The sequence below is a fragment of the Acanthopagrus latus genome, chromosome 6 (assembly GCF_904848185.1).
Source record: "Acanthopagrus latus isolate v.2019 chromosome 6, fAcaLat1.1, whole genome shotgun sequence".
NCBI classification, from domain to species: domain Eukaryota; kingdom Metazoa; phylum Chordata; class Actinopteri; order Spariformes; family Sparidae; genus Acanthopagrus; species Acanthopagrus latus.
In genome coordinates this window covers 33,889,902-33,916,794 of record NC_051044.1, presented here as the reverse complement: position 1 = coordinate 33,916,794, position 26,893 = coordinate 33,889,902, and the positions used below count along the sequence as shown (strand labels likewise).

Below are 26,893 nucleotides of genomic sequence, written 5' to 3'. Positions count from 1 at the left end.
CCAAATGTGCAAGGGAAGAAGAACCTAGAAGTTACACTTTTACTGCTGTAAGGTTAATAACCTTTAATAATCCTCAAACATGTTCAGATATCAGTACTTTGTGGACAAAGGTTAAGTAAGTAGAACTGAAATATGTCAGAAGACAGAAGAAGAAGTGCGGCCACCTGAGGTAATATAGAATAAAGAAGCAACAGATAGTGAAGAGGCCACAGCTAGTGAAGCCAATGTACAACGACATGGCTTAGATTCACAGGATGCTGAGTAAGATACTAGAGGAAACTGCAGATTTGAAAAAAAATATGACGATCACTGCGTTCCGTGGACACCAAGCTATCTTACAAGGAAAGCGTGAGTAGGCTGGAAGACGAACAAGCTACCAAGAAGGGTAATCCAGTAGCCACGAAAACATACATATAGATACTGACAGACCACTTGGCTATAGCTGAAGACAGGTCCGGGTATAATATTTTGAGATTTGACAACATACCAGAAAGTGCAGAGAAAAGCGACACTATTGCCTACCTGAACACATTTATTTCAGCTTCTCTGTTTTGCCACGGGAGGGAATCGAAATAGGTCGAGGTCACAAGCTTGAGACACAGATGACAGCTGGAGACAAAAACAGCTGGCTGATCATTGCCTGCTCCCTGTGTTGCACAGATTGCCAGAACATCATAGAAGCAGCATGGTAGAACAAACAGGTGATGTAGAATGGCAGACAGGTTGAGGCATTTAACAACTGCAAAAGGGCCCTTCACCAGCATAATGTTAAATTTGGCATGCTATACCTTGGACGCCTGAAGATGTTCACTTGTGGAAATTATATTTGACAACCCAGAATGTGCAGTGTACTTTATCCAGGAACACTGAGGTAACTCCACTCTAGACTGTGCACTCTGTTAATTGCAAGACAATTTGTTCAGTAAGATGTGGGAGGACTGAGATGCTGCCTTTCCATTCACTTCTGATGTAAGGGTTATTTTTACTCACAGTACTACATCTACTATACTTTTAATTTGAAAGTTACAACTTTAGTATAGATAGTTAGAATTATAGCCATATAAATAACCAAAGCAGAGGGCTTTTGGGAACTTTTTTGTTCTTTAAGTCATAACCTAAGTGATTTGGAGCTAAGTTTTACTTGGACAAATGTTTTGGTTATTAGCTTGATTTTGGTAGACTGTTTTGGTGTTTTGTGTTTAGTGAGGTCATTCTGGTATTTTGCGTTATGTTGTTATTAGTTCTGCTTTCTGTATGCTTTTTGTTTGTGAAGGGCAGATGTGATTATTAGACATTAATAAGTACTGATAACAATGAATAAAACAATGAATAAAAGGGTCAGAGAGGCGAAGACAAAGGAGCCAACAAGATGGCGGAGAGCCAAAATGGTGGTCACAATCTCTTGGAAGGTGACGTTCATAAGACTTTAAAAGTCACATGTGGACATGAATTCAGAAAGGACAATGATTTCGCTGGATAATGTATCTTGAATTCAAAAATGGCGGACCTGAATACGTCACCCAACGTATCTCATGCTCATGAGATGTGTGTATGTGTGCATAATCCCCAATGTGTTTGTGTACATGTGGGTTAGTTAATAGAGAGAGAGAGAAAGAGAGACAAAGACAAAGCGCAAACACTTTTAGCATGGGCTAAGCTAACACTTAAAGCTCCACAGACTGGAAGGGTACGAATAAGCTTGTGATGACCACAAAGCAAAGAAAGCAACAAACATTGTTTCACAGCCTAAAACTAACAGCAATAAAAAGGACTCGGCGAAGCTGCCTACATAGCGTCTTTTCTCAGTTTTGGTTCATCCAGCAACAAACGTAGGCAGGTTAAAGCCAGACGTTTGTTTGCTCCCTTTTAGTAACAGTTGTGCAGATGAACGCTGATGCTTCCAGCAATAAGTTACAATGGGACTAGCGTTGGAACGAACCTGCAGCTGTACTTATCTTCTCCAGTCGCGGTGGAACTGATGCGTTCTGATGCGATCACAGACAATGATTAATGGGAGTTTTCAAACCTGGGGGACTGTGACAAGCAGGCACCACATACGGGACACTAGGGTCAGTGCACGTTCCTTTTCTTACCAGGCTTACTGCAAGGAAGCCACTTTTAAGCTTTGGTTTAAACAGAGGCAGTTCTGATGTCAGAGCCATGTGGTTGGTCCCAACAGAATGAAAATGACATATGATTATTCTATGGTCAATACAATTTTGTTTCTGATGAATAGCAAGGGGGGGACATTGTGCATCTCCACCTAGATGTGAATGGACTGGGTTGGACAATTAAAGGAAAAACAAAACTTAAAACAACATATAGTTTTCTTTTTTTTTCTTCTTTTATTTTTTTTTACAGGAAGCACATATTTCTTCTTTTTTATGAGGAATTGATTCCTGTATTCTAGGAATGGTTCACAGAGTTGTGATTGGATTTGTATTATTATCTTTGTGTTACATTTATTAGAATGTTATATTTTATCTATCAACCATAGGTGTAAATGTTCCAAAAATGTAATAGTTAAACATTATACAAAAAAAAAGAAGAATGACCAATTCAAGCCTTTCCTTTACCTCAGTTAATAGCCCCGTTCACGCTGCCCTTTAAGTACACGGATCGTGCGCTAATTCTCCGCACCCCCCTCTGTGTGAAAGTCTCAAAGTGGTGAAATTTTGCTGCGGTGCTAAAGCACCTCTGGAGGTAGTATCAGAGGCACAGCATTGGTAAACCGAGCCTGTGTGAATGGATAAGCCACGGAGCAGGGGTGTGTTGAGCAGGAGGGTGTCAGGATGTGTACCAAGATTTCAGTGAAGTTTCCCCCAGAAAACAGCCTCCCTCCCTGCGAGTGAGAGCATCACACAGCTTCCTGTTTACTGCAGGCGATTATATGATTGTGCAATTTAGAGTGAAAAACTTGTCACTTACCAGGACGTTTGGTGGGTTAGTATCTCAACCACAACTCATCATAACAGCATCCACTTGATTATAAACCATACATTTTTAGATTGACAGGCAGACACCTGGGAAACACCTTGAAAAAAAACCACACAGAGGTCATCATCATGACGCGTTCCGTCACGCCTCTTTAGGATTACACACTGGTTCTTTCTTACAGTGGAGCTGCTTGGCTTTGTGTGAGCAAATAATGGCAGAGAATTGGTAAACCGCTGCTGTGACAATAATGTGGTGTCTCTGTGAAAAGGGCTACTGTGTTTAAGATGATTCTTCTAGTGAAACGGATTCTTAGGTTTTCTTAAAGAATATGGTGAAAATTCTCCTTCTTCATTATTTCATTGACTTTCTTTAGAGCAACAGGTTTTTTTCAGCAGCAGGTGATAGCTTTGCCTTTTCTTCCTGACCATGGCAGTGAAATTGTGAACTTGATACTTAGAAACATTTGTTTGCACAGTTGATCTTTGGACCTGTAACTGCTTTTAAATGACTTCAAGTGACTCCTGACTTGTTCAAATCGATAATGCTCTCTTTCAAATTAATGTTTAGCTCATTAGACTTTCCATTTGTAGTGTTTGACAATTTACAGATGACAAACATACTCGAAATGCCATACACCATTTCTGTGGCTGCAGCAATGTGCTGGTACTTGCCCATACACTCTTTCTCTTCACCCATAAAACATGCTTGACTGCATCATACACAGCTACCCACTAGTCTGGGCAGGTAATGCACATGTTCAGAGCAACAAAATCACCTTCAGTGCTTCATAATGAAATCTAACATTAAGAATAATAAATAGGAATACTAAGCAGGCTTTAATAGGCTAAGCTCTCTCCTGGCCTCTGCAATCCTCAAGATCTTTAACTTTGAGGACGCATGAAACCCAGTGTCCTCCTTCAGATGGTGTCTTTGAAACTGCTGCCACTTTTTGTAATGGTAAGAAAACACATTTGGTAAGAGGAATTGAAAACCAGATATCAGAAATATATAAATTGTATTGTTGCTGTTTCTGACAAAAAGAACACTGTGGTTCCTCAAATCACATCAGCAGCACTGATAAACAGAACTACAGAACTCCTTAGGCAGCAGCAGCAGCAGCACACACACATGAAGGAGCTGTTTGTCAAGCTGAGTCAAGTTGAGAGATCTGGATGTCACGTAAGTCAGCTGAGTCTTAGTCTGCTGAGTTAGGCTTGTTTCCCCTTAAGCATGAGCATGATCGATCACACACACACACACACACACACACACACACACACACACACACACACACACACACACACACACACACCTATTTATAACACATGGTTGCTCAGTTGATGCTTTTATCAGAAGTGCTTGCAGTATCATGAGGGTATAGTATATTTTCAGCACACACGGATGCAAAGGGATGAAAAACAATGGGAGTGTAAGTGCCTCACTTTTCACATACAGAAGTGCAAACACACACACACACACACACACACACACACACACACACACACACACACACACACACACACATCCCTCTAACATTTTTTGAAATTCCAAACAGGTTAATTAATTTGACGATGATAATTGATCATCTTTATTTCACCTCATTGCACACCCTCTCAACATCACAAGACTGATGCCTGTACCTATCAGTACATATCACACACCTCAGACGTAGCAAGACGAAATAATGTAAAAGACATAACAAGACCCTAACTTACAGGGAGGAAAACATGAACAGGGACAAAAGGTGTTCATGTTTTTATCAGTGTCTTGAGACCCACCAGCTCTCTGCCAGTATTTTCTCATTTGATACATTTTTGGATGTGCTTAGGACAGTACCAACCAAAAATGTGGGTTTCCACATCCTGGGAATGAGACTCAACAATCAACTATCTATCTGGACAATTTCCGAACACTTATGACTTATTCTACTTATTCTACCTTTAACTTTCTCTAAATGTCTATATTTCTACTTGAGAAAAGAATGTACATACTTTTGCCACCTCTGCCCAAGTCTAAATAAAAAATACGTCCATTGTTGCAGTCAGGAATAGAGATTTTAAACATTAGTCCTCCATGGGTGTGTGCTATAAGTATGCACCCTGAGGTAAGAGCAGACCGATCTCTTTCAAGAGCTTCAAGCTGGAGAACCAGTTTCTCAAAACACTTCTCCAGAATGGGTGTGAATTTCAAAGGTAGTCATTAAGACTAGACACTGCATACATCAAAAATAAAACAATTTCCTCTGAAATGATTTGTCATTACATTTACCTAAGATGCCATGCAAGGCTGGGTGCATATTAGAGGCACTGTTTACTCTAGAACAAGTGGGGAAGCCATTATATTAATGAATAAAGGCAGATCTCCAGATCTGGATAGATTACCTCCCGAATCACATATTTTCATCTAATGAATACGTTTAATATTTCGATTAGTAAAGGTTCCTCATTATCTCTCCTCTTCTAAAAAAAAGGAGCCATTTGAATATTTCCTTGCTGGCCAGCGAGAGCTATGGGTCAATCTGTGTAGTCACGCAGTGAGCATTGATGTGATTTGGAGAATTGGCTTTGAAGGGAGTTGGTGGAATTTTTTTCAGTTTATACTTTGCTGATTTCTACAGTCTTACCAACCCCAGATTAATAGGCAACGTTTGCTAATCTAGGTTTTCAGTTTACAGATCCTCTTGTCAGGGGAGCCCCCTATATTCACCATTATTTGTTCCTTCCTTGGAGCTTGTTTCTCAGGTGATTCGACAGTCAGAGGTCCTGGAGCCAATTAATATACATGACACACATCTCCTTGTGTGTATGTAGATAATATTTTGATTTCTACCAAAAATCCCTTGATATCACTGCCACATCCTCATAGTCATGCATGACTACAGCAGCAGGGCCAACAGCAATCCATGGAAACCTGCAAGACAAGGAAGTACAGAGATTCTGTGGGAGAACCCAAGTTAGCAACATGAGTTAATTGGACATGAATGTTTACAGGGAGAGAAAGAGAGCGGAGCTCCGTGCATCATGGGAAGTCTAATGCCATTTTTCAATTACATTTGCAGTCTGGCTTTACTTGGTTTAACTCAGCAGAATCACAATAAAAGCCTCCTTTATTAAGTAATTTAAAAGCTTTTATTATGAAGCAGCATTATAGGAAACGTTGCATTTTCTCCAGCAGTAACTAAACAGTTAATATGACTACCAAAACAGCTGAAAGTGAACACGACAAAACAGTAGAAGTTTGAAATTACTAACAGGACGAGGGAAAATAAAGAGATTCACTTAGAGGCTACAAAATAACTGAGAGCTGAAAACAGACTTTTAAAAATGTCGTTCTCTCAGGTTTCCTGCACAGTCATGAACTGAGTATTTAGGATGAGACGTGTGCTTGTAGCGGCTTGGTCACAGTCATGAGTTGTGACAGTGGCCAGCTTGTAACTGATACACTGGAGCAGGCCCTTTTCAGATGAAGGTCCATGGCTGATGTGGCTCAGCTGAACTTGCCACTGTAAAACTGGCGATGTAAAAGCAAATAAGCGGAGCTCGGTTTGACTCGGCCAGAAGTGCTGGCGGTGGAAAAACGGCCTATGGCAGCATAGCTAAGGACCTGTGCAAGCCCTAACTAAAAGCTTTATCAGAAAGGAAAGTTTTTCACCCACTCTCAAATGTAGCAGTTTTGTCTGCTTCCTGGACCAAGACTTGAGGACGGATCCACAGGAGAGGCTTGATAGCTTGATAGCTAAATGCTCTGCCTTGCATTTTACTTTTGGAGACTTTAGGAATGCTGTTTTCTAGTGGAATTACAGGGTACTATGAATTCTTTAAGATATGCAGGTGAATTGCCATTAAAGGCTTTGTGTGTGAGGAGGAGGATTTCAAATTCTGTTCTGGATTTTATAGGAAGCCAGTGCAGATGGGATAATATGGGAGAAATCTGATTTCTCACTAGTTCTTGTCTGAGATTTTAGATTTTGTTGTTTTGTTATATGGCATGAGTGTTGGCTTTCCTTGGTTTTAAAGGATGCATTACAGGAAAGTGATGTCATCTACTGAACTTACCAGACTGTTTTGCTTTATCCAATGCTCCAAAATATTGAGATTGTATATCGAAATTTATGTATGTTTTCAGGTCCTATACAACCCAGTCTTAGATTGCCCATGAATTCATTATTTGTGATGGCCTGTCACACTATCACCATTAGCTTATTAACAATGGGTGTATTAACAGGCATAATGGTGCTTTTTGTAAGGTAAGTTTTCTTGGTCTCATTCCTAACTAAATTGACTATTTGAGAAGTTGTGAATGAGACACAAAAATACATTTTCCTTACAAATAGCACCTTACTTAATGAGACTATGTCTGCAGAAGGACATAGGATAGTCTCTGGAATCACACATGACACATGGCAGTTGAGGACAAACAGTCTACCATGCATTTGGAAAAAATATTGAGAAATGTTTATGTACAAACTAATGAAATATTAATTGGAAAACATAAAAGCTTGGACCAAAACTCAGAAATTGTTAATTAGAAGTTAATTAGAGATTGAGTTACACTTTTTCTTTGTGTACAATTAAGACAGAATTGTAGCTCAAAAGAAAACAATCTCATAAAACCACAGTCCATGCTGTACATTAAGACAGATACCACTGGGTTTAGAAGCTATGGGCATATACTACAGATACTTATCATAAAAACAAGTGGTTGGACAGGAATCACCAAACCGCTTTGAAGGGAACATGCAGGGACAGGACCGCAGAGAGTCATAGCCCCTCCCCTCCTCTTCAGTGCTCTGAGGGAGCTTGTCGAATGAGACAGAACATGAGGAGCACATCTCAAAATATAAATAACCAGCATGCACGTCTATACATGTCTCTACCACTCATGTCAATGCCACTTATCTGTCATTATGTAATTCATTGTTAAAGCATGCCATCTGTCTGTACACTCTGAACCACATAACTGAGTAATGCAAAAATGAATGCATTTGACTTTTTAACTTGGAATCATTCAGAAAATATAGAGGTTCCCTGTCAGAAACCTGCACTGGCTGTAGAAACTCTCAGCTGTCACCAAAACTACCCTCATGATTCACTGACCTGTGCCTTCCACTCTGTGTTAAGCTGATATGGCCTTCCTCTGATGGCAGCTTTATCTGGCAGCCTAATACAGTAATGATCTAAAGTTTACAAAAACTTGTAAAGAAGATGTATTTGTTTATAATGGCAGTCTTCAGTTCCAATGATTTCTACAGCTTTTATGTTTCTGCTCTAATTTGCATGTAATGAGAGGAAGAGGGGATCAAGAGGATTGTTTCAAATCTGAATTTATTATCTGAAAATGTATGTAGTGGAAAACTCTGTGATCAGATGAAACAAAAATGTAGTTGTCTGGCCACAATGACCAGCAGTATGTTTGGAGGCAAGAAGTTGAGGCATTTAATCCCAAGAACACCATACGTACTGTCAAGCATGTTGGTGGCAGTATAATGCTGTGGGCTGTTTTGCTGCCAGTGGATCTGGTGTCCTAAATACAAATAAGTGGAATAATGAAAACGGATTAGGAGAATTTGTCCTGAATTGAACCCCATCAAGAACATGTGGACTGGGCTGAATAACAAGTCCACGCCATGAAGCCAACAAATTAAGATGACAGGTTAAAAGGTGGTTAAAAATTCCCCAGGGGGACTACCAGAATCCTGTTGGTGATTATCAAAAGCACCTGAAAGGGACATCAAAGCAAACATAAGAATTATTGTATGTATATTTTTGACCCAGCAAATTTAGTCACAATAGCAGAAGACGTAAAATACATTCATTATTTAGCAAGATTTCATTAATAGTTTTTTTTTTAGGACAAGGCATTCACTCACCCAGTGATTCTAAATGAATGTGATAATTTGGATTTGGAGGAAGGAGATCGGAGTCAGCTCAAAGTTCAAACGAGGTCTAATCTTGTACAAGAGGAGCATTCACAGAGCAACACGCAGGTCTGTTAGAAAGCGGAGACTTGTAACTTGGTATTTATCTGTCTCTGTGGGTGTGTTTTCACTCTGACAGCAAATCATTTATGCCCTCCTGCATTTAAAGAAATAATTCAAAGAGAAGGAAGTAATAACCTTCAGTGATTAGTCAATACCTTACATGGGTCATAAAACAACCCAGAGGAAAGGAAAATTGGAAAAGAGATCCTAGTAGTGTCTCATTCATTTCTCCTAGACAACTATGAGATCTATGTGAGACCACAGTGAGGCTGTGGCTGATTTCTCCTGTTTCTCAGTTGTTTCTCCTGAGAAACAGATACAGACAATCTCAACTTGGGCCATGGGCAAGGCTAGCCCATTTTTAGGGGTGCTCCAGCACCCCTAAAAAAGGGCTCAGCACCCCTAAAACTTGGAGTAAGAAATGATGTTATTCTAAAATTTGTGTTTGACTTTGATGAGGTTAAATTATGTCCAAAGCATACTCCGTAATTGGTGGTTTAAAATGTATATGTGAAGGACGAAAATGAAATCACCCCCGCTTAGCAAATGGTATCATCCTTTTCTCACGCGCTACTTCTCCTCCTCCTCCTGCACTGCTCCGCAGCCCAACCGTCATCCAGCGCCACAACATGTTTATTGTAGGTTCAAAATCGCGGGCAAATGGCGAATTTAAGTTGCACACAGTGAAAGCACTACACCCTAAGTTATCTTGAAATCGATTAGTATCATCATCACTCGCTGAATCACTGGAGACCGATTTAGGGATCGTCATTAAATTACTTTGCGTAAATATATTAATATAAAATAATTGAAATATCTTCCATGTCATGTAACCCAGTGACTCCAAACCAGCAGGAGATTGTATTAGCAAACCTGACGAATGAAACACAGCTCTCTCTACTGTACTTTAGTGCTTCCTCTATTTTATATGAATATTAATATGCAGAAATTATGATAAATAATGGTAAAAAAGTTCTTTAATGCTCAAGAGGTTGACATATTTTTAAGCAGCAATGTCAACTTCTACACTATTTTGTCTCATGTCTTAGATTCTGATTCTTAAATTCTGAAAATGATTTTTTTCCCTTAAAAATCTCACCAGTAGTCACCATTTAAAGGGTTATTTTTCAAAATGTTCACCCCGGACCCCGCTAGTGTTGCTAGGTTAGCAACTCAGAGAACCACTGCTACAAAACAATCTTTCTCAAAAATGTTTTCATTCTATTTTGCCCTTTGCCAATCATACCTATGGAAAAGTGTTAAGCTAAAGTAAAAAAGAAAAAAAATGGGTTTTGAAGTTAGCTGAACCGATGTTAAAATGATAGTTATTTTTCAATAGACATATTTTTTGTTTTTGTGAGAAGAAAGGGTGGATGGTGGCAGTTGGACTCATTGTGTGCTCAGCACCCCTAAAGCTGTGACCCTAGAATCGCCCCTGACTTGGGCTCCCTGTAAGTTTCAAAGGAGATCTCATCAAGCTCTCAATGAAGTTTCAGAATGTCTCCCCAGTGCTGGAGAGGAGCAAGGTTTAAGCTGTAAAGTCTCAAGTCTCACCTATTGCTCCTCAGGAATTTTAGGAGAAACAAATGAGAAATGTTTGAGACCAAAAAAGACTACAATGAGACTGAAATGAGAACTCTCATTGAGCTCCTTTACAGCGCCATAGCCATGAAGGAGCAAGCTTTGAGCAGTAAAATTTTCCTCTTGGAAGTCATAAAACAAGTTACAATGAACATGCCTGTGTAAGACATATCTATACATGAAGTACAACATTTCCATCACACGTTCCTAGTGAAATTTTTTATAATTTTACTTAACATTTTTGAGCTATATATGTCACCAATTAGCATATTATTAGTAATTATTAGTAATTATTAACTGATTAGGAAATCAAAACGGCTGACTTCCTGTTGGACTGAGGGTTTTGTCCCCCAACATTTTTTGTACAGCTGGTCATGATATATTCTTTATTTCATAGATTTATGTGCATGCATGACGCAGGGATTTCCAGTAAGGGACGCTATTGAGTCCCATGGTCACACCCACACCCAACTGCCAAATGTGACCTATATTCCAAGTTTGGTGAGTTTTGGGGTATGTTAAAGCTCCAAAACTGCAATTAATGCGCAGAATTAAAATAATAACAATCCGGACAGATTCAATAGGGCCTCGCACTGTTAGTGCTCGGGCCCTAATTAAAGCTGCAAGCAGTGATGGACAGGCCCTCACTCCATGCATGTCGGGCTGATGCACCGTCAGATTGCATGCTCACCTGTTACTTGCATGTCATGTTGTAGTGTATGATGTGGAGAAAACAAGCAGTAAATGTCATGTAAACTGGATGATGCTTGTCTGACTTCCTGTGTCCAGTGGTCAGCGCTATAGATAAGAAAATATTGATGCATAAGTGTATTCAGGGTGACACCCGTGTGAGCAACTTTTTGTAGGTGGGAAATTGTATGTTATATATAAGGACTTCCTGCTTCATGGCAAAGCATCAAAGTGTACCGCACCACCACACTCTCCAGGTGTGACGTAGGCGAAGCTAACTTTTTATAATTTTTTATCTTCAAGGTTTGAGGATGATACTAACTGAATCTGAAGTCTTTGGTGTTAAATCTGTAGGAGGAGTTCATTAAAGTACGAGGCATGGAAATGCATCAAAATGGTGACGAAAATCAAAATGGCCAACTTCCTTTTGGACTGTATTGGTCCCTGTACATCAGTGGTCCTCAGTAGGTGGCCCCCAGGCCGCATCGGGCCTGCCGGACTCCTATTTGCATTCATTCTCTCTCCAACCAGCACAAGACCCGTGTGCTTAATATGCCATGAGACTATGGCTGTGATGAAGATTTCCGATTTAAAACGGCATTATGAGATGAAGCATAGGAATTTTGAAGAGACATTTCCTCAAAATTCAGAGGTAAGAACAGCAAAAATGAATGCACTGAAATCGTCATATCAAGCTGCAAGCAGGATTCTTGTCACAACTATGACACAACAAAGAGCAACAGAGTGCTCACTTAGAGTGGTGTGGATTTTGGGTAAGCACAAGAAGCCATTCTCAGATGCAGAAATAATAAAAGAATACATGACTGAAGTGATGGACTCAATATTTGAAGGCAGAAAAAGAGGAAATTTTCAACTATGTATTTCAAAATATGTCGAAATGTAAATTACATTTTATTTTAGTTCGTTTTTTTGTTGTTGTTTTGAATGAAAAGGACATTTTGTTTTGAGTATTACAGTATTATTGCATGTGGCCTGACCGACCTCAACACATAGACCTCTGAGTCATTGAAAAAAATCTTTGTGGCCCTTTAAGATTTGTATTTGAGTACCCCTGCTGTACATATTTTGTGCATCTGGTCATGACACATATGCATACCAAATTTTGTAAATGTATGTGCATGTATGATGCAGGGATTTACAGCAGGGAGCATTAGAGAGTCCCCAGGCCTCACTCCCAACCAATGACATTGAATTATCAATTTTTTCACCCAGTGTGAAGTATATTCCAAGTTTGGTGAGTTTTAGACTATGTTCAGGCCTCCAAAACTGCGATCAATATTGAGAAAAAGAAGAATAATCCTAGTAGATTCAATAGGTCCTTGCACTGGTCAGTGCTTGGGCCCTAAATATTCAAGCGCCATGTCAGAGGGGGAGAAAGCTGCAGGATTTGTAATTCAAGAGCAATGCAGAGTTTGCTGCTTTTCTGCTGGACAAGTAACGACCCCTGCTTGATATATTTTCATTCTATGTTGGTGGCTATGGTGGCACAGTGGTTACAGTAATACTCACAATAGCACACATCGCTGACGTTGCAGTCGAGCCCCATAGCTAGCTTGTATGCTAACTCCATTTTTTTTTTTTAAAGCTTTGTCTTTATGGCTACTGGTTTGCAAACGTTACAAACTTCCATAACATTAGTTTGTGATCAGTACACTCTCAAGTGGTTGAATTGGTTTAGAGAAATAACGTTACTCATGCTTCAGAGAGGCAGCATGGCGTCACACCAGGTAATGATTCCCAAGTAACTCCGTCTACTGCGATGTGAGAAATATTGTTAGTTACTCGGGATATCTGCAGTGATCGACATGAGGCACTCACCATTGTAATTTAGTTATTGGTCAGAAATGGGCTGATCTTGTTGTTGTTATTTTGAATGCGCGGTCTTGGTTATCTGGCGTTCTCTGTTACCGTGGTAACAAGCTTGCTCGTGCACAGCAGGGTGAAGGCAGGGCTGCAGCCAGAAGAGAGGAAGAAGGAGAGACATGGAGCTGTGCTCATTCAAATTTCTAGCTAAATCCCCTTTTTTGTCAAAACTCCAGACTGCAGTTTCAATGAATCTTTATCAAGATACCAATTCAACAGGGAAATGAAGCTGAACATGAAGACTGGACCAACTGTTAAACAAGACAGTCAGAGAGATGCAGCTGGCCAACTAATAGGGCATTTCTACATGTGCTAGCTTGTCTTGACTTGGCACATTAGGCCAGCTGAGTTGGGATTTATGCCCTCATTCCAACAGGGCTACATGCTTCAAGGTGTGTCTTTAAGTAAAAAGCATTTGTCTTGAGCAGAAGATGTTAAAATCTACAGGTTGGTCCATGGCTGTGACTAGCAGTCAGATAAGTGGCTTCAGTATTATCAAAGAATCTGAGCTAACAAGGGTCATTCAAGTAAGATGTATTTTTGTTATTCTGAAGGCTTTTTTTATGAAGCAGCTAAATCAGGAAATGTTGACTTTTCACCAGCAGTAACTTAACATGACTGATAAAATAGCTGTGTTGTCTACTTGCATTCTACAGCAGATGTACGATTAAATTACGGTTAAAAAATGTCAGTATGAATATCACCTTATTAAGAGTTTATATAGAGAGAGCAGATCTACTAACACATATATTATCTAATGGGACAAATTAATTGTACTTCAAGCAAAGCATTAGCAAAATTGGAATGTGTTCATTTGCCAGACTTTAAAATGTACAGAAACATAAACAACATTATAATCAGACATTGATTACTATGTTATGGACAAAACATGAGCAAACAACAAAATCAAAATAAACTACACAATGAACAAAGAGGTTTATTAATATATTGCTACATGCATGACTGAAAACAAACTCTTTTTACTTTGGCTTTGGCTATTTGGGCTATAAATTCTCATGCACTCATGCTAGATCAGCCAAGCAGACAGGTAAATAAAACAGAATAATTTGCAGGTGTGTTTTAAAGACACTGTTTATAATGTAAGCTGTTACATAGTACCCAGTACATTTGTTTTGTGTGAGAGATAATGCTGACAACTTTCACTTCCCCCTTTTACTGTATCCATCCTTCCCTCTCTGACTATGTGAATGAATGGACAAAGGAGGACAATGAAGGAGGCTGCGCGCACACACACACACACACACACACACACACACACGCACACACACACACACACACACACACACACACACACACACACACTCCTAACAGAGCCCCGCCTCTGTTGCCAGGCTACTGTTGCCAGTTACTATACAGCCATTTCAACCAATGGCATCATCGTGCATCACGGCTGGAGGCGGAGACTCTGTGTTCCACCGTGGAAGGAAGTGACTTTTGTCTGTGACATAATTTCCTGTTGCAGTCTGATCTCTCCCTTCTAAACACACACACACACGCACACACACACACACACACACACACACACACACACACACACACACACACACACACACACACACACACACACACGTTTTATACTTAATGACACTTAAAGTATTGGACTGATGGTGAGGAACTACTTCCAAATCAGAATCATTGTCATTAGCTTAACATGGGATCTAATCAATGTGAATTAGATCTCATGAAAGGAAGCACTAGAGTAATAAAGTGTGTGTACTGACCAGAATGGATATTTTCTTTGTTCAGGGTCCTCGTGGCAGTTTTGAAATGAAAGATCTGCAGTGAATTGTTTAAAAAATAGGTATACATTTAAACAACATGACAATATAGCAGTAAGCTCTGCACCAAAATATGACACATTCAATGTTTTGTTTCTTTTTGCATTACTTTCTGCATAAACTGAACAAAGACAACAGTAATGATCAAACTATGGAAATCAGGTTGTCAGAACACTTTGAAACACAAAAACACAGAAGATTGAGCTTGTATCAAGGGTGTTATGAGGCCATTCTCAACATGGACACACTACAGAAAAATACCAGATTTCAAATGTGTAAATAAAACAAGTATTAATGATGGAAGTGAACACTATTGTGGTGCATTACATACACCACAATGGTGGTCATTATAATTTACTCAAGAATTTTTATTTTCATGCAGAGGGATTTCCTACTTTTCCTCCTTTACATTTATCAAATATCCACAGCTGCAGAATGACAGACATCAAGCAAATCTATCATCTGACTTGTTCTGTCTTACAGCAGTTTGAAGCTCATATGCGGCAGTATTCAAGACCCTCCATTTTAATCTGAGGTTTGTTTGTAATACATTGTCCTCATTTTGTGGTTGGTGAATTGAAGAAAAAGCCACTAATGCTGGCTGAAGCTTGTGTGGTATCTCACTCTAATGCGTGTGTTGCCATCTTGTGGTACATTTCAGATTCTTTTTTTTTTTTTTTTTTTTTACAAGCATGTTATTTTTAGATAATACACCCTTCCGTGGGAAGTTAATAGGAAGATAATGTTTGTTATAGGATATACTGTAATATTATTTCATATGCTTGACATTTACTTCATCTTGAGCTTTTGCTGAACCTCCCATAATAAGCCAAACTTCATGAATCTTTTTGAACACAGTAATATGTGTTTCAATCATTCATCACAGAAATAGGAGAGTTGTAGAAATCATTGGTACTGAAAACTGCCATTATATACATGTTCCTGTATGTATGTAAACTTTTGACCCCAATTTTATATAATTTCTAAAGACTCACTGCTGACTATTTAATATTAACATACCATATCTGAAAATTGGCATTTTTCATGATCCAATTATGAGAATGCAACATTTGTCATAGTAACTCTAAGTGTCTCTAAAGAGAGGACATCTGTTTATGTAGAAGGAAACATAATTCATATGAATTAAAGCTTGTGACCCATTCACTCACTCCTGAGCAACAGGAAAGACATAGTTTTGCAAACACTGGTGTAAAAACCTCACCTTACATTGAGTGGGACTTAATGTGGCAGTTGGTCAGCATTCCTGTCATTCAAAAGACCACTAAGCTAAAAGTGTTGGTCCAATTGCTTCCAGAAGCACACTGTTGTAACCAGCACAATTTTTCCTCACGTCAACCTTTTATTGCTAGAGTGAACATCGTGGGAATAGGAATGTGTTAAAGGCAAGGTTTCCAGACTTTTTTTTTTTTTTTTTTTTTTTTTTACAGCTACTCCTCGCTCTGTCAGTTGAGTCCTCCACTCTGGCTCTCAACATTTTGTCCCATATACAAAGTCTGAAAACGGTTACTGTGCAAAAAGTCTAAAGTTATAAATAAGTTGAATTGATATGAGAAAGTCCTAATCTTTGTAAATGTTTCTGTGTAAAAATATAAAGGATTGTGGGAATAGTTTGATAATGAGTGGGTATTAAGAGATTTCAAAATGATTTTCATTGTTACGAAGCTAAGAATAACCTAAAACAAATAATAATAACATTTAACATATATATATATATATATATATATATATATATATATATATATATATATATATATATATGTATATATATATATATATATATATATATATATATATATATATATATATATATATATATATATATATATAAGTATATATATATATATATATAAGTTTTGGGATTTGAAAGAAACAAAATTCCTTGAATGTCGACAAAATGTGAAATATTTCAACATGAGTGGAGTTTCTAGGTGGAAACCTCAATGAGAAAAGTAATAGTATAATGGTCCTAAGTGACCAGAATATTTTGATGTTTGAATGGAGTTAATATGATGAAAAATGTGGAAGGCATTAGTGTAAAAAAAAATGTCGGAGGACTAATATCAACCAGAAAAATCATATTTACTGTAAAAATAGTGTGTGAATGCTGACAGCTAAAGTGACTTTAGTGAAAAAAATGCTGAATATGCAGAAATGTGAAATCAGCTGGCAGAAATATTATAAAACTAAGATGCAATATACTACACTACTGAAAAACCTGTAAGTCAAACTGCATTAGCTTAAGAAGGTAAAAAGCTGGAAGCACATGATAATTTAAAAAAGATACAGTAGGGCTACAACTAACGACCATTTTGATAGTCGACTAGTCATCAACTACTGTTAACAACTCATCGACTAGTCAGATTATGAATTGCACAAAAAAAATGTGCATGACAATAAGCCTGCATAACAAAGTTTGTCAAGCAAAAACAATACAATGGCTCTTAATTATTCTATTTAAGTGGCAGCAGCAATAAAATAAACTTTCATTTACTGTAACAAAAGTGCATTTTGTGCATAACAATCAGCATGAATAACATTAAGTTTGTTAAACAATGACTCAAGAGTTGCAAGATGCAACTTAGTGAAGCGACTGGCCAATCACAGTTTATTCACACTGATGAAAGTCAGCATCTCCAAGTGGTCTTGAGTGAGATTTCCTCTCTTCTGAGAGCAGATATTCCCAGCTGCAGAGAAGACTTGCTCTGCTGGCCTGGATGTTGCAGGCATGCACACAAGAGACCATGATAGTTTAGACAGAGCAGGAAAACAACCCTTATTTCCCATCTGAGAGGGTCTTATATAAATTCAAGCTTTCTGGACCTTGGGTCCATGGCAGCTGCAAGAACAAGTTTGGCGTCTCTCTCTCCTAAGATGTTGTTCAAACTCCCCCATCTCGCTGTTATCCCTTGTCCACTGTGGAAGACTGTAGCTCATCCAAAAGGCAGTAACTGTTGCACTGGATCTTCAAGCAGCACCCACTGATCTGGCTTCATATCAAAGTAGTATTTGCCCCTAGGAGTTACCTCTGGATCAGACAGAGTTGCAGAGACTGGCCAGCGGTGTTCCAGGAGTCTTTCTACCATGTAGTATGTACTGTTCCATCTTGTACTGACAACCTGGATCAGTTTGTGCTGAGGTGTGTTCATCTGCTGCTGTTTTAACTTCAGTTTTGTATTGGCCAGTTCATCTCTCTTGAAGTAATCGAATAAGCTTCTTGCATCACCTACAGCTCTACGGATGCTGGGCTCTTTCAGAGCATTGTTAAAGTTGTAGTCTGTAATTCTTTGTTTCTAAAAATGTCATTATGATCTGACAATAGAATAAGATACAGATCATCATCTGTAACCGCTTTATCCCTTTTATGGGGTCGCAGGGGCTGTAGCTGGAGCCAATCCCAGCTGTCTCTGGACGAGGGCAGGATACACCCTGGATGAGTCTCCAGCTCATTGCAGGGCCTTCACTGATGGCAGAGGCCTCCATGCAAGGTGTCAACTGCACATGAGGAGCAATTTGGGGCTCAGTATCTTGCTCAAGGACACTTCGACATGCAGCCCAGCCAAGCCCGGAGCTAGGATTTGAACCAGCGACCATCCTATCACTGGCCGACCTGCTGAGCTACAGCCAGCCTAAGATACAGATCAACTTAAAAAATCCACTGTCTGTAGGTCCACCCAGTGGCCCTAATTTGCGTTGCAAAAATCCACCACTCCCGAATCAATACAACCAATCAGAGCCAAGGGAAATGTATGAATCATGCTATTGCATACGCTGCTGGCAGAGCCCCTCCCCTGTGCAGGGCCTGCTCTCACCTGGTCAATGTCCCACCATCACCCATGCCAAAGACAAGGAATAAGAAGACTGACGAAGAATATCAGTATAAAGACTAAAGAGTGTTGCGGAGTTGGCCGCTTTCTGCTGGACAAGTAAGGACCTCTGCTTAATATATGTTTCATTCTATTTTTTAACCACAAGGCTATGGTGGTGGCAGTAATACTCACAATAGCGAATATCACCTTATGATGTTGCAGTCGAGAGGAGGAGTACTGGCAGCTGTCGATCCGGGAGCTGATGAAGCAATAGCTAGAAAACCACTGACAGGAACAGGACCCTGTGTAGGTCGGGCCACTGACTGGGAGCCACTGGCCGGTATTGACAGAACCGCTAACAGAGGAGAAAGAACAGGCGCTAGCTGGACCACCGACTGGGAAGCACTGGCAAACGTCAGCTGGTCCGTCGATGTAGAAAGACCAGCAGATGTCAACCATGGCGCCGATGTAGAAACACTGGCAGGTGTTGGGTGGACCGCCGACAGAGGGACTTGAACCTGTGTCGGTCGGGGGGCACTTTGTTGGCAAGGTGGGTTCCCAAGAAAGGGTCCACTGAGGGTTTGTCAGGAGTTGAGATTGAGGCATGGGCTTGGGCTTGGAGCTGAGGCGTGGGCATGGGCTGATAGCTGGGCTGGGGCAGGGGCATGGGCATAGGTGGGTAGCACCCGCATTGTGTCTGACAAATTGTTACAGACTGGGGATATGTTTTTATCACAGTGGTATTGCACTTTCTACATAATTCTGTACGTGATGTGTAAAACTCAATAAAGAAAAAAACCTCTTGATTTACTTGGTTTTACTGGTGGCCTTTAGGGTAAATTGTACCAGTTGATTTCAGAAGGCAATGCATTTTGTCTCTACTTAGTAGAATTTTAATACTTAATAAGCCCCTAAGACTGTAAATGCTAAGTGTTGTAGGAATACAACACTCAGTAGTGGTGTGACTGTCAGCCTGACTACAGTGGTAAAAAGTAATATGTGGTCATTCTTTGTTTCCTCTATTAATGCTGGGTGATGCTGAAAGGCTGCTCTGGCATTATAGTGGGCCTTCTTATATGTGTATTGACTGCTTAACCACCAAGTAAGATCACCAACAAGGTGTCTAGGATGTCAAGCATCTGTAGTTTTTCAACAACTTGAAGACTTGATTCTGTTTTCACGGGTTAGTTGCTAAGTCTCTGAAGTATTTTAGACTCAGCGTGATGAATCAGATCTCTTTAATACATGCCACATGAGGGAAGACAAGAGTTTTCTCTCCTGTCATCCAAATGTTACTGATGAAACAGAGAGGGGGTTACCTGCATTCACAACAGTCATCAATCATCTCTTTCCAAAACAAAGATCCCCTGAGGTTTGGGTTGACCATGCTTTTCCCAGGACAGTGACTGTTTGATGATCTATTTAGACAGTAAATGTCATCTTTTCTACCTTTCTGCATCCCCCATGTAGAGAGAATTTCCCCACATGTGGCTTTCTGACACCTCAACCAAAAAGGAATTCTCCCCTCCCCCTCTCACATCCTGATCCTGTTCTTTACAGCACGTTGATCACTGAATGGAAAACTATGTAATTTCTCAAATGCCCTCCATGAATGTATAGTCCCTGTATCTTTACAGCACAAGGAGTATCAAATTTGCAGTCGTTGCTCTGAGAGATTACATAATACCTTAAATATCCTGCACATTACAGAGTTACCAACCTGACAATCACTCATACATGCTCATCAATCACATTGTTTTAGACATGACCACACATATATGGCTTATCCCTCATTAGTGACTTATGTGCAATTAATGTGCATAGGATGATGCACATTTTTGTGTTAATCTGTCAGGTGTTCACAATTCATTTGTATTTACAACCTGTGCCCTTTAAAAGTGAATATGGCATTGAAAATGAAAAGAACTTTAATAAAAAGGGACCTCTGACAACAGTTAACCTTTCCTCCTAACTGTCTCATCTTCCCTTCCATCATTATCCACCCCTTTAAGGTCTGCTGGTCCTTGCTGTCTCCTGTTGTTGTAGACAGTACAGTAGGTACGGTGTTGATATTTTATTACCCTTCTTTTTTAAGTTTCCTGTCTTGAAATTATGCACGACTACATTTTCACATCTTTTGTAATGATTGTCTGCATGTCAGTTAGTTACCTATTCATGCATTACAGTCTTGTCTTGTTCTGTTGAGGTTGTAAAGTCATTGATAGCATGTCAACTCTGCACCCAATGCCACCTCTACAAATCCTATAATGTTTAAAACTCAAGTGAACTGTTTTGAATTTACAACACCTACAACCAGTCAGACCAAATCTGGTGGTGTGGCAAAAACGCTGCAAGGGTGGTATGGGAGTGTCATAGGGTGTGTCCACACACACACACACACACACACACACACACACACACACACACACACACACACACACACACACAAACACACACACACACACGTCATATAAAATCTTATAAATACTGAAGCTATCATGACAAGAGCTGTAAGAGCAGGTCGACTAGTGATCGGAAGGTCGCTGGTTCAAATCCCGGCTCTGGGCAAGGCTGAGCTGCATGTCGAAGTGTCCTTGAGCGAGATACTGAACCCCACATTGCTCACTAGTGAGGGCCCTGCGATGAGCTGGCGACTTATCCAGGGAGCACCCTGCCCTCGCCCTGAGACAAGGCTGGGATTGGCTCCAGCAGCAACACCCCGCGACCCCATGGAAAGGGATAAGCGGTTACGGACGATGACATGACATGTTATGAAACTACATTAAATTACACAGAACCAAAATGTGGTAACAAGAAAGTGAAAACGAGAGGAGATATGCATATTTGAAAATGACAGATTCTTGATTTTGTTTCTGTTATTAGTTTGATTACAGTAACAATTCAGCAACAACTATTCAAATGTTGCTAAGTTTCCTCTGGGTCCCAGTCTAGTGAAAATTGAGCAATTGGTGAGGTACACGATATACATACACATACATCACAAAAAAAGCTGCAGTTTAGCTCAGCGGGCCAAGGCTTAAAAAAAAAAAAAAAAAAAAAAAAGACAGCTATATTTAATTTCTGGTTTGCCCTATCTTGTCAATTTTTGATACCCGTATTTATTATTTGTATTTGTAATTAGAAAATCACTGCCACTCTGTTTAAAATTATATGTTAATGTTGTACAATATCGTGTTTATATGTATATACGAGTCTATTTTATTTCTTACCTTTTTAATTTTATTGTTTATTTTTAACTATTGTTAATGGGTTTTTTGTTATATTCTGTCCTTTGGCTGCCATGGCAAACAAATTTCCCTGTTTGTGGGACAAAAAGGGAAAACTGATTATGATCCTGATTCTGAAAAGACACCTTTAATTACATCTCATCTGATCACCAGCTTATATGATTGGCCACTGTTGCATTCAGCTGCTTCTCTGAATAGGTTGAATCTAATTCAATAGTTTTAGCCACAAAGCTGGATTCTGTTTAAATATAGGGGTTAGGGGTACTATATTGTGTAACACTAACTACTGTCGAAGTGTAACGGAATCACTCTGTGCAAATTTAACCCCAGAATAGTTGACCAGACGATTATCATTAAAGGACAATTCTGGTATGTCTTTTTTTTACCTTGTTAAGTAATTGATTAATATTTAGTATTAGTATTTATTTGGAAGAGACAGGGAAGCTTAATGGTGCTGAGTCACATTATAATCGGTACACAGCACACCTTCTTTAATATACTTAGACCCTCAAACTGCCCATTGCACAATTTAACCACTGTTTAAAAGACCCATCTCATGTTTGCTGGAGTTTGGTTCACAGATTTTGTATGCAATGGATTATTGCAAATCGCGTCAGTTTTTATTAGTCTCCAAATAAAGTAGTTTAGAAAATCTAGATAAACTGTTTGTTTGTTTCCAAATTGTTTGATGCAAAACAAACAAATAACATACCTAAAGTTGAATTACACCAGAAATACAGTACAGTACCTTGACATCTGTCATCTCAATACTGCATGAGGAGGTGTAGATCTTGCTGATGAAAATGATAGGGTTGTTCAGTATGATAAGTACACTGACCAGTGCATGGATATGCTGCCTCTCTGTTTTATGTCTCCCATTGTAGGTTTGGTTGGAGGAAGAAGCAGAGGGGTGTGAGAATTCGGAGTTGAAGCGTCCTGTTGTATTTTGCATGCAGGCGGAGCACACTGGGACAAAGACATACTACTTCAGCACAGACAGCCATGAGGACCAAGAAGAATGGATTAGAGCCATGAGTGAGGCATCAGAGGTCAACGTTCAGCCAAAACAGAGGTGCAAACACAAATACTACATACTACAATACATATTCTAGTCCATTTGATTGGCCAGTCCAATATGACCAGTCATGACAGCTATATATATATATATATATATATATATATATATATATATATATATATATATATATATATATATATATGGTCAGACATTCCCCATGATGATCGAAGGAACCGAGGGCTTGTACTTTCACCGCTTAGCCGCTAGCCTAGCCTTCACCTTCGCCCTGGCTCTGCGGCCTCGTCTCCTCCTCCTCAGCTCCTCAGGTATGGAGTGAACAATGCCGGCTCGTCCCATTGTTTGGAGTGAAATCAGCTTCTCCCTTGAATAAGCAAGTTGTCCACTGATTTGTTGCCGATAAAAAGACGTTGTATCCATAGGATATATAAGGGCCTACACAGCAAGTGTACTTAGTTGAAAGAAAAAAAAAAAACAAAAAAACCCCCCACACACTTAGACACTAAAAACGAAACTATGCGTACGGAGCTCCTGGATCAGCGTCCTGCTTGCGCCGGCGCCGGAAGAAGAATGTATATATAGCACATACAAACTCATAACATGTCATGACTAACATGTCATATGTCATATCTTGAAAAAGTCGATTAGAAAACTCTCCAGCACCGGAGATTTGCCACTTTGCTTGGCAAGATCCCTCCAGCTCAGCAACTAGTTCTGCATCTGTAGAGAGAATATTAAGAGATTTTAAAAAATCTTTTATGGCAGAGGGGCTTCTAGGTGAATTTTAGTGGTTGTATGGCATAACTCCAGTATCTCAATCTGACTGAAGTCTGACTGAAGTTTAAAAATCCTTGATTACATGAATGGCTAACGCCAACACATTTCAGCAACAAATAGGCAATTTCATTTGCAAGATCCTGTTGATTTCACAGAGAAGAGTAGTGAATGTTCAAATAAATATGAGCATGTAAATATAGTATAGATCTCTGTCACATGCCTCAACGAAGACTCTTTGTTGTCAAAATGTATAGGTGTTATCCATTCACCTAAAAAGGAACTTTTACTTTACCAGACCAGTGTGCCTTGGATTTTCAGTCGACTGCCTTGACATGATAGATTTTCATTGCAAGTAAGCTTGACAGTCAATGATATGCCTTTTTATTTGTATTCAGCCTTTGTCTGCATCCTTGAAGAGCATCTGATTGTTTAATTTCTACAACACCTACAGCCTTTTTTTAAACTTTACCTAGTGTAGCACTTGCCTTATATTTTTTTTCAATATAGTTCAATTTTTTGAAACAATTATGAGTGAATCTATAAAACTGGAACAACGCACTTCCACTTGAAAAAGTAATCAGGAAAACTTACTGACAGTAGGTTAGCTAGATGTGATCTGATTTTGGGTAGAAGGGAAATATATAAACTGTGACAATACCTGAATTTTTATTTATTTTATTTTTTTCGTGCATATCATTTTTTTTTTGATTTATCACTTTTTCTCAAATTTTTTAAATCAAATTTTCTCTTATCCTGTTTGTTGTATTATCACTCATTTCTAATTACAATTTAATACATGTGTTGACAATTGACCCACTTGAAATGTTGTGCCTCAAAATGAAGATTCTTATCTATGTTGTCCATCTATTTTCATGCTTTCTTTTTTCTTCAAACTTGACAGAATGAACTGGGATGCTACGACTGATCTCAACCACACCATGGTGACCAAGGCACCCGACGAACAACAGCATCCACACACACAAACATACAATGAGAATTATAGTGACCTGCCACCTTACCCTAAAATCAACGGGTTTGACAGTGTTGACACACCCTCACCCTCCCTCCCCCTCTCAAATCAAGAGAAAAAATACAATGCGGGAAGGTGCAAGGAAGGCGATGATGATGTTGGCGGACCTGGTCCTGACAATGTCGCTCGACCAAATCACCATCCAAATGATGGCAACTACAACCCTTGCGAAACCATACCACTGTACCCTCCATCCAGAAGTCAAAGTGGACATTGTGCCACTCAGGGACACCCCCAGCAGGATGCCAGTCCATCGAACATTTCCAGGGAGGGACAGCAAGAGAATGTGGTGCTAAGGAGGGGCTTTGTGCCCAGGACAGCACCAGAGAGGGTGGCACAGAGGAAGAGCTCCATGGCCCAGCTGCAACAATGGGTCAACCAACGGCGTGGCATGGCGTCCCAGGAAGACCTAAACAGGTAGATCAATGGAGAAATGGAGAATTATGACTGTCTGTACAGATATTCTTCTGTTTTGTTATTTGCAATAAGCTTCAGATGATGTATCAGTGGTCATGAGGATAAGGGCACTGATGATGCTGATGCACTATGAGTCATTGGACCTTATACTGGCACAGTAATTATTGGACAATGTGTATGTGATCTCCCACATGCATCTTCATTATTTTCACGTCATGCAGTAGCATGAAGAGTTGCTGCAGGAATTTACTCATTTTGAGATCCACTAATTACACAAAATTTAAATCAAAGCGGCTTTAATTTTGATTTCTAGCACAGTTGATACATTTGCAATGTTAATACACAGGACATATTTGGTCCAGAAAGTGCTATTTGACTTTATACCTAGGGTCTAGGGTTACCTATACCTAGGGTTTTGGAAGTTTACTTTTTGTCCACCTGCCACTGTTTCTCGAGTCACTTTCTTTTTTTAACTGGCAAGACTGTGTAACGAGATGAAAAATAATAAAGCATACTGTAGATGATAATACATTGTAGATCTACAATCTGCAATCAATTTTATAGTAAATATTAATAGTCATAATTGCTGGCTCATGTTCAGTCCCTGGGGTTCACAGTGAACTGGAAAAAGAACTATTAGCAGCCTCATCAACAGGTGAATTATCTAGCCGTTCACTTCGACTCTGTGGCAATGACAGTTCTGGGCTCAGGGCAGGTCGCAAAACATTTTAAATAGAAATGTGAATCTGGTGCCTTTCCATAAACTGTTTTGAGCAAATTAACTAGGCTAAGTAAAATGTAATTACATCAGAAGGTGATGAGTTGTTGGCCACTTGGCTACATCACGCATGGATGTGGAAGTAAATAGAGGCTACAGGTAAACAAACCAGTAGACAAGATGGAGAGAGGTCTTCAGGAATTACTTTCGATAGGGCAAGCTGGAATTGTTCTTCCATGTCAGCTAGCATTGGCAATGTTGCATGCTGTCCGGACAGTGGCATCCATCCATCCATCCATTTTTATCCGCTTATCCGACCGGGTTGCGGGGGCAGCTGGCTGAGCAGGGACACCCAGACTTCCCTCTCCCCGGACACTTCCTCCAGCTCTTACGGGAGGATCCCAAGGCGTTCTTCCTGGGTCTCCTCCCTGCGGGACATGCCAGGAACACCTCCCGAGGAAGGCGTCCAGGGGGCATCCGATACAGATGCCCGAGCCACCTCAACTGGCTCCTCTCAATGTGGAGGAGCAGTGGCTCTATTCCTCCCGGGTGACAGAGCTCCTCACCCTGTCTCTAAGGGAGCGCCCTGCCACCCTGCGGAGGAAACTCTTTCGACCGCTTGTATCCGGGATCTTATTCTTTCGGTCATGACCCAAAGTTCATGACCATAGGTGAGGGTAGGAACGTAGATTGACCGGTAAATTGAGAGCTTCGCCTTTCGACTCAGCTCTCTCTTCACCACGACAGACCGATGCAACGACTGCATTACTGCGGCCGCCACACCGATCCGCCTGTCAATCTCACGCTCCATCCTTCCCTCACTCGTGAACAAGACCCCAAGATACTTAAACTCCTCCACCTGAGGCAGTAGCTCTCCCCCGACCCGGAGGGGACAAGCCACCGGACAGTGGCAGTTCTAGACAAATTTTACTGGGGCGGGTGCAAAGTGGGGCCAGTGTTTAATCAGAG

General features: G+C 40.0%; 1 protein-coding gene across 7 annotated transcripts in view; it reads left to right on the top strand.

Annotated features, from left to right (window-relative positions):
- The window catches only part of plekha6 (pleckstrin homology domain containing, family A member 6), a 208,910-nt gene that overhangs the window by 109,887 nt on the left and 72,130 nt on the right, over nt 1–26,893 (top strand). For 5 of the 7 annotated variants that reach the window (XM_037101582.1, XM_037101583.1, XM_037101581.1 and 2 more), the window contains exons 7-8: nt 22,831–23,018; nt 24,661–25,206. In XM_037101582.1, coding sequence (XP_036957477.1) covers nt 22,831–23,018; nt 24,661–25,206 — 734 coding nt within the window. Of the gene's footprint in view, nt 1–20,710; nt 20,757–22,830; nt 23,019–24,660; nt 25,207–26,893 lie in introns of all 7 variants that reach the window. The other 2 variants (XM_037101587.1, XM_037101584.1) reach the window with 2 other exon arrangements.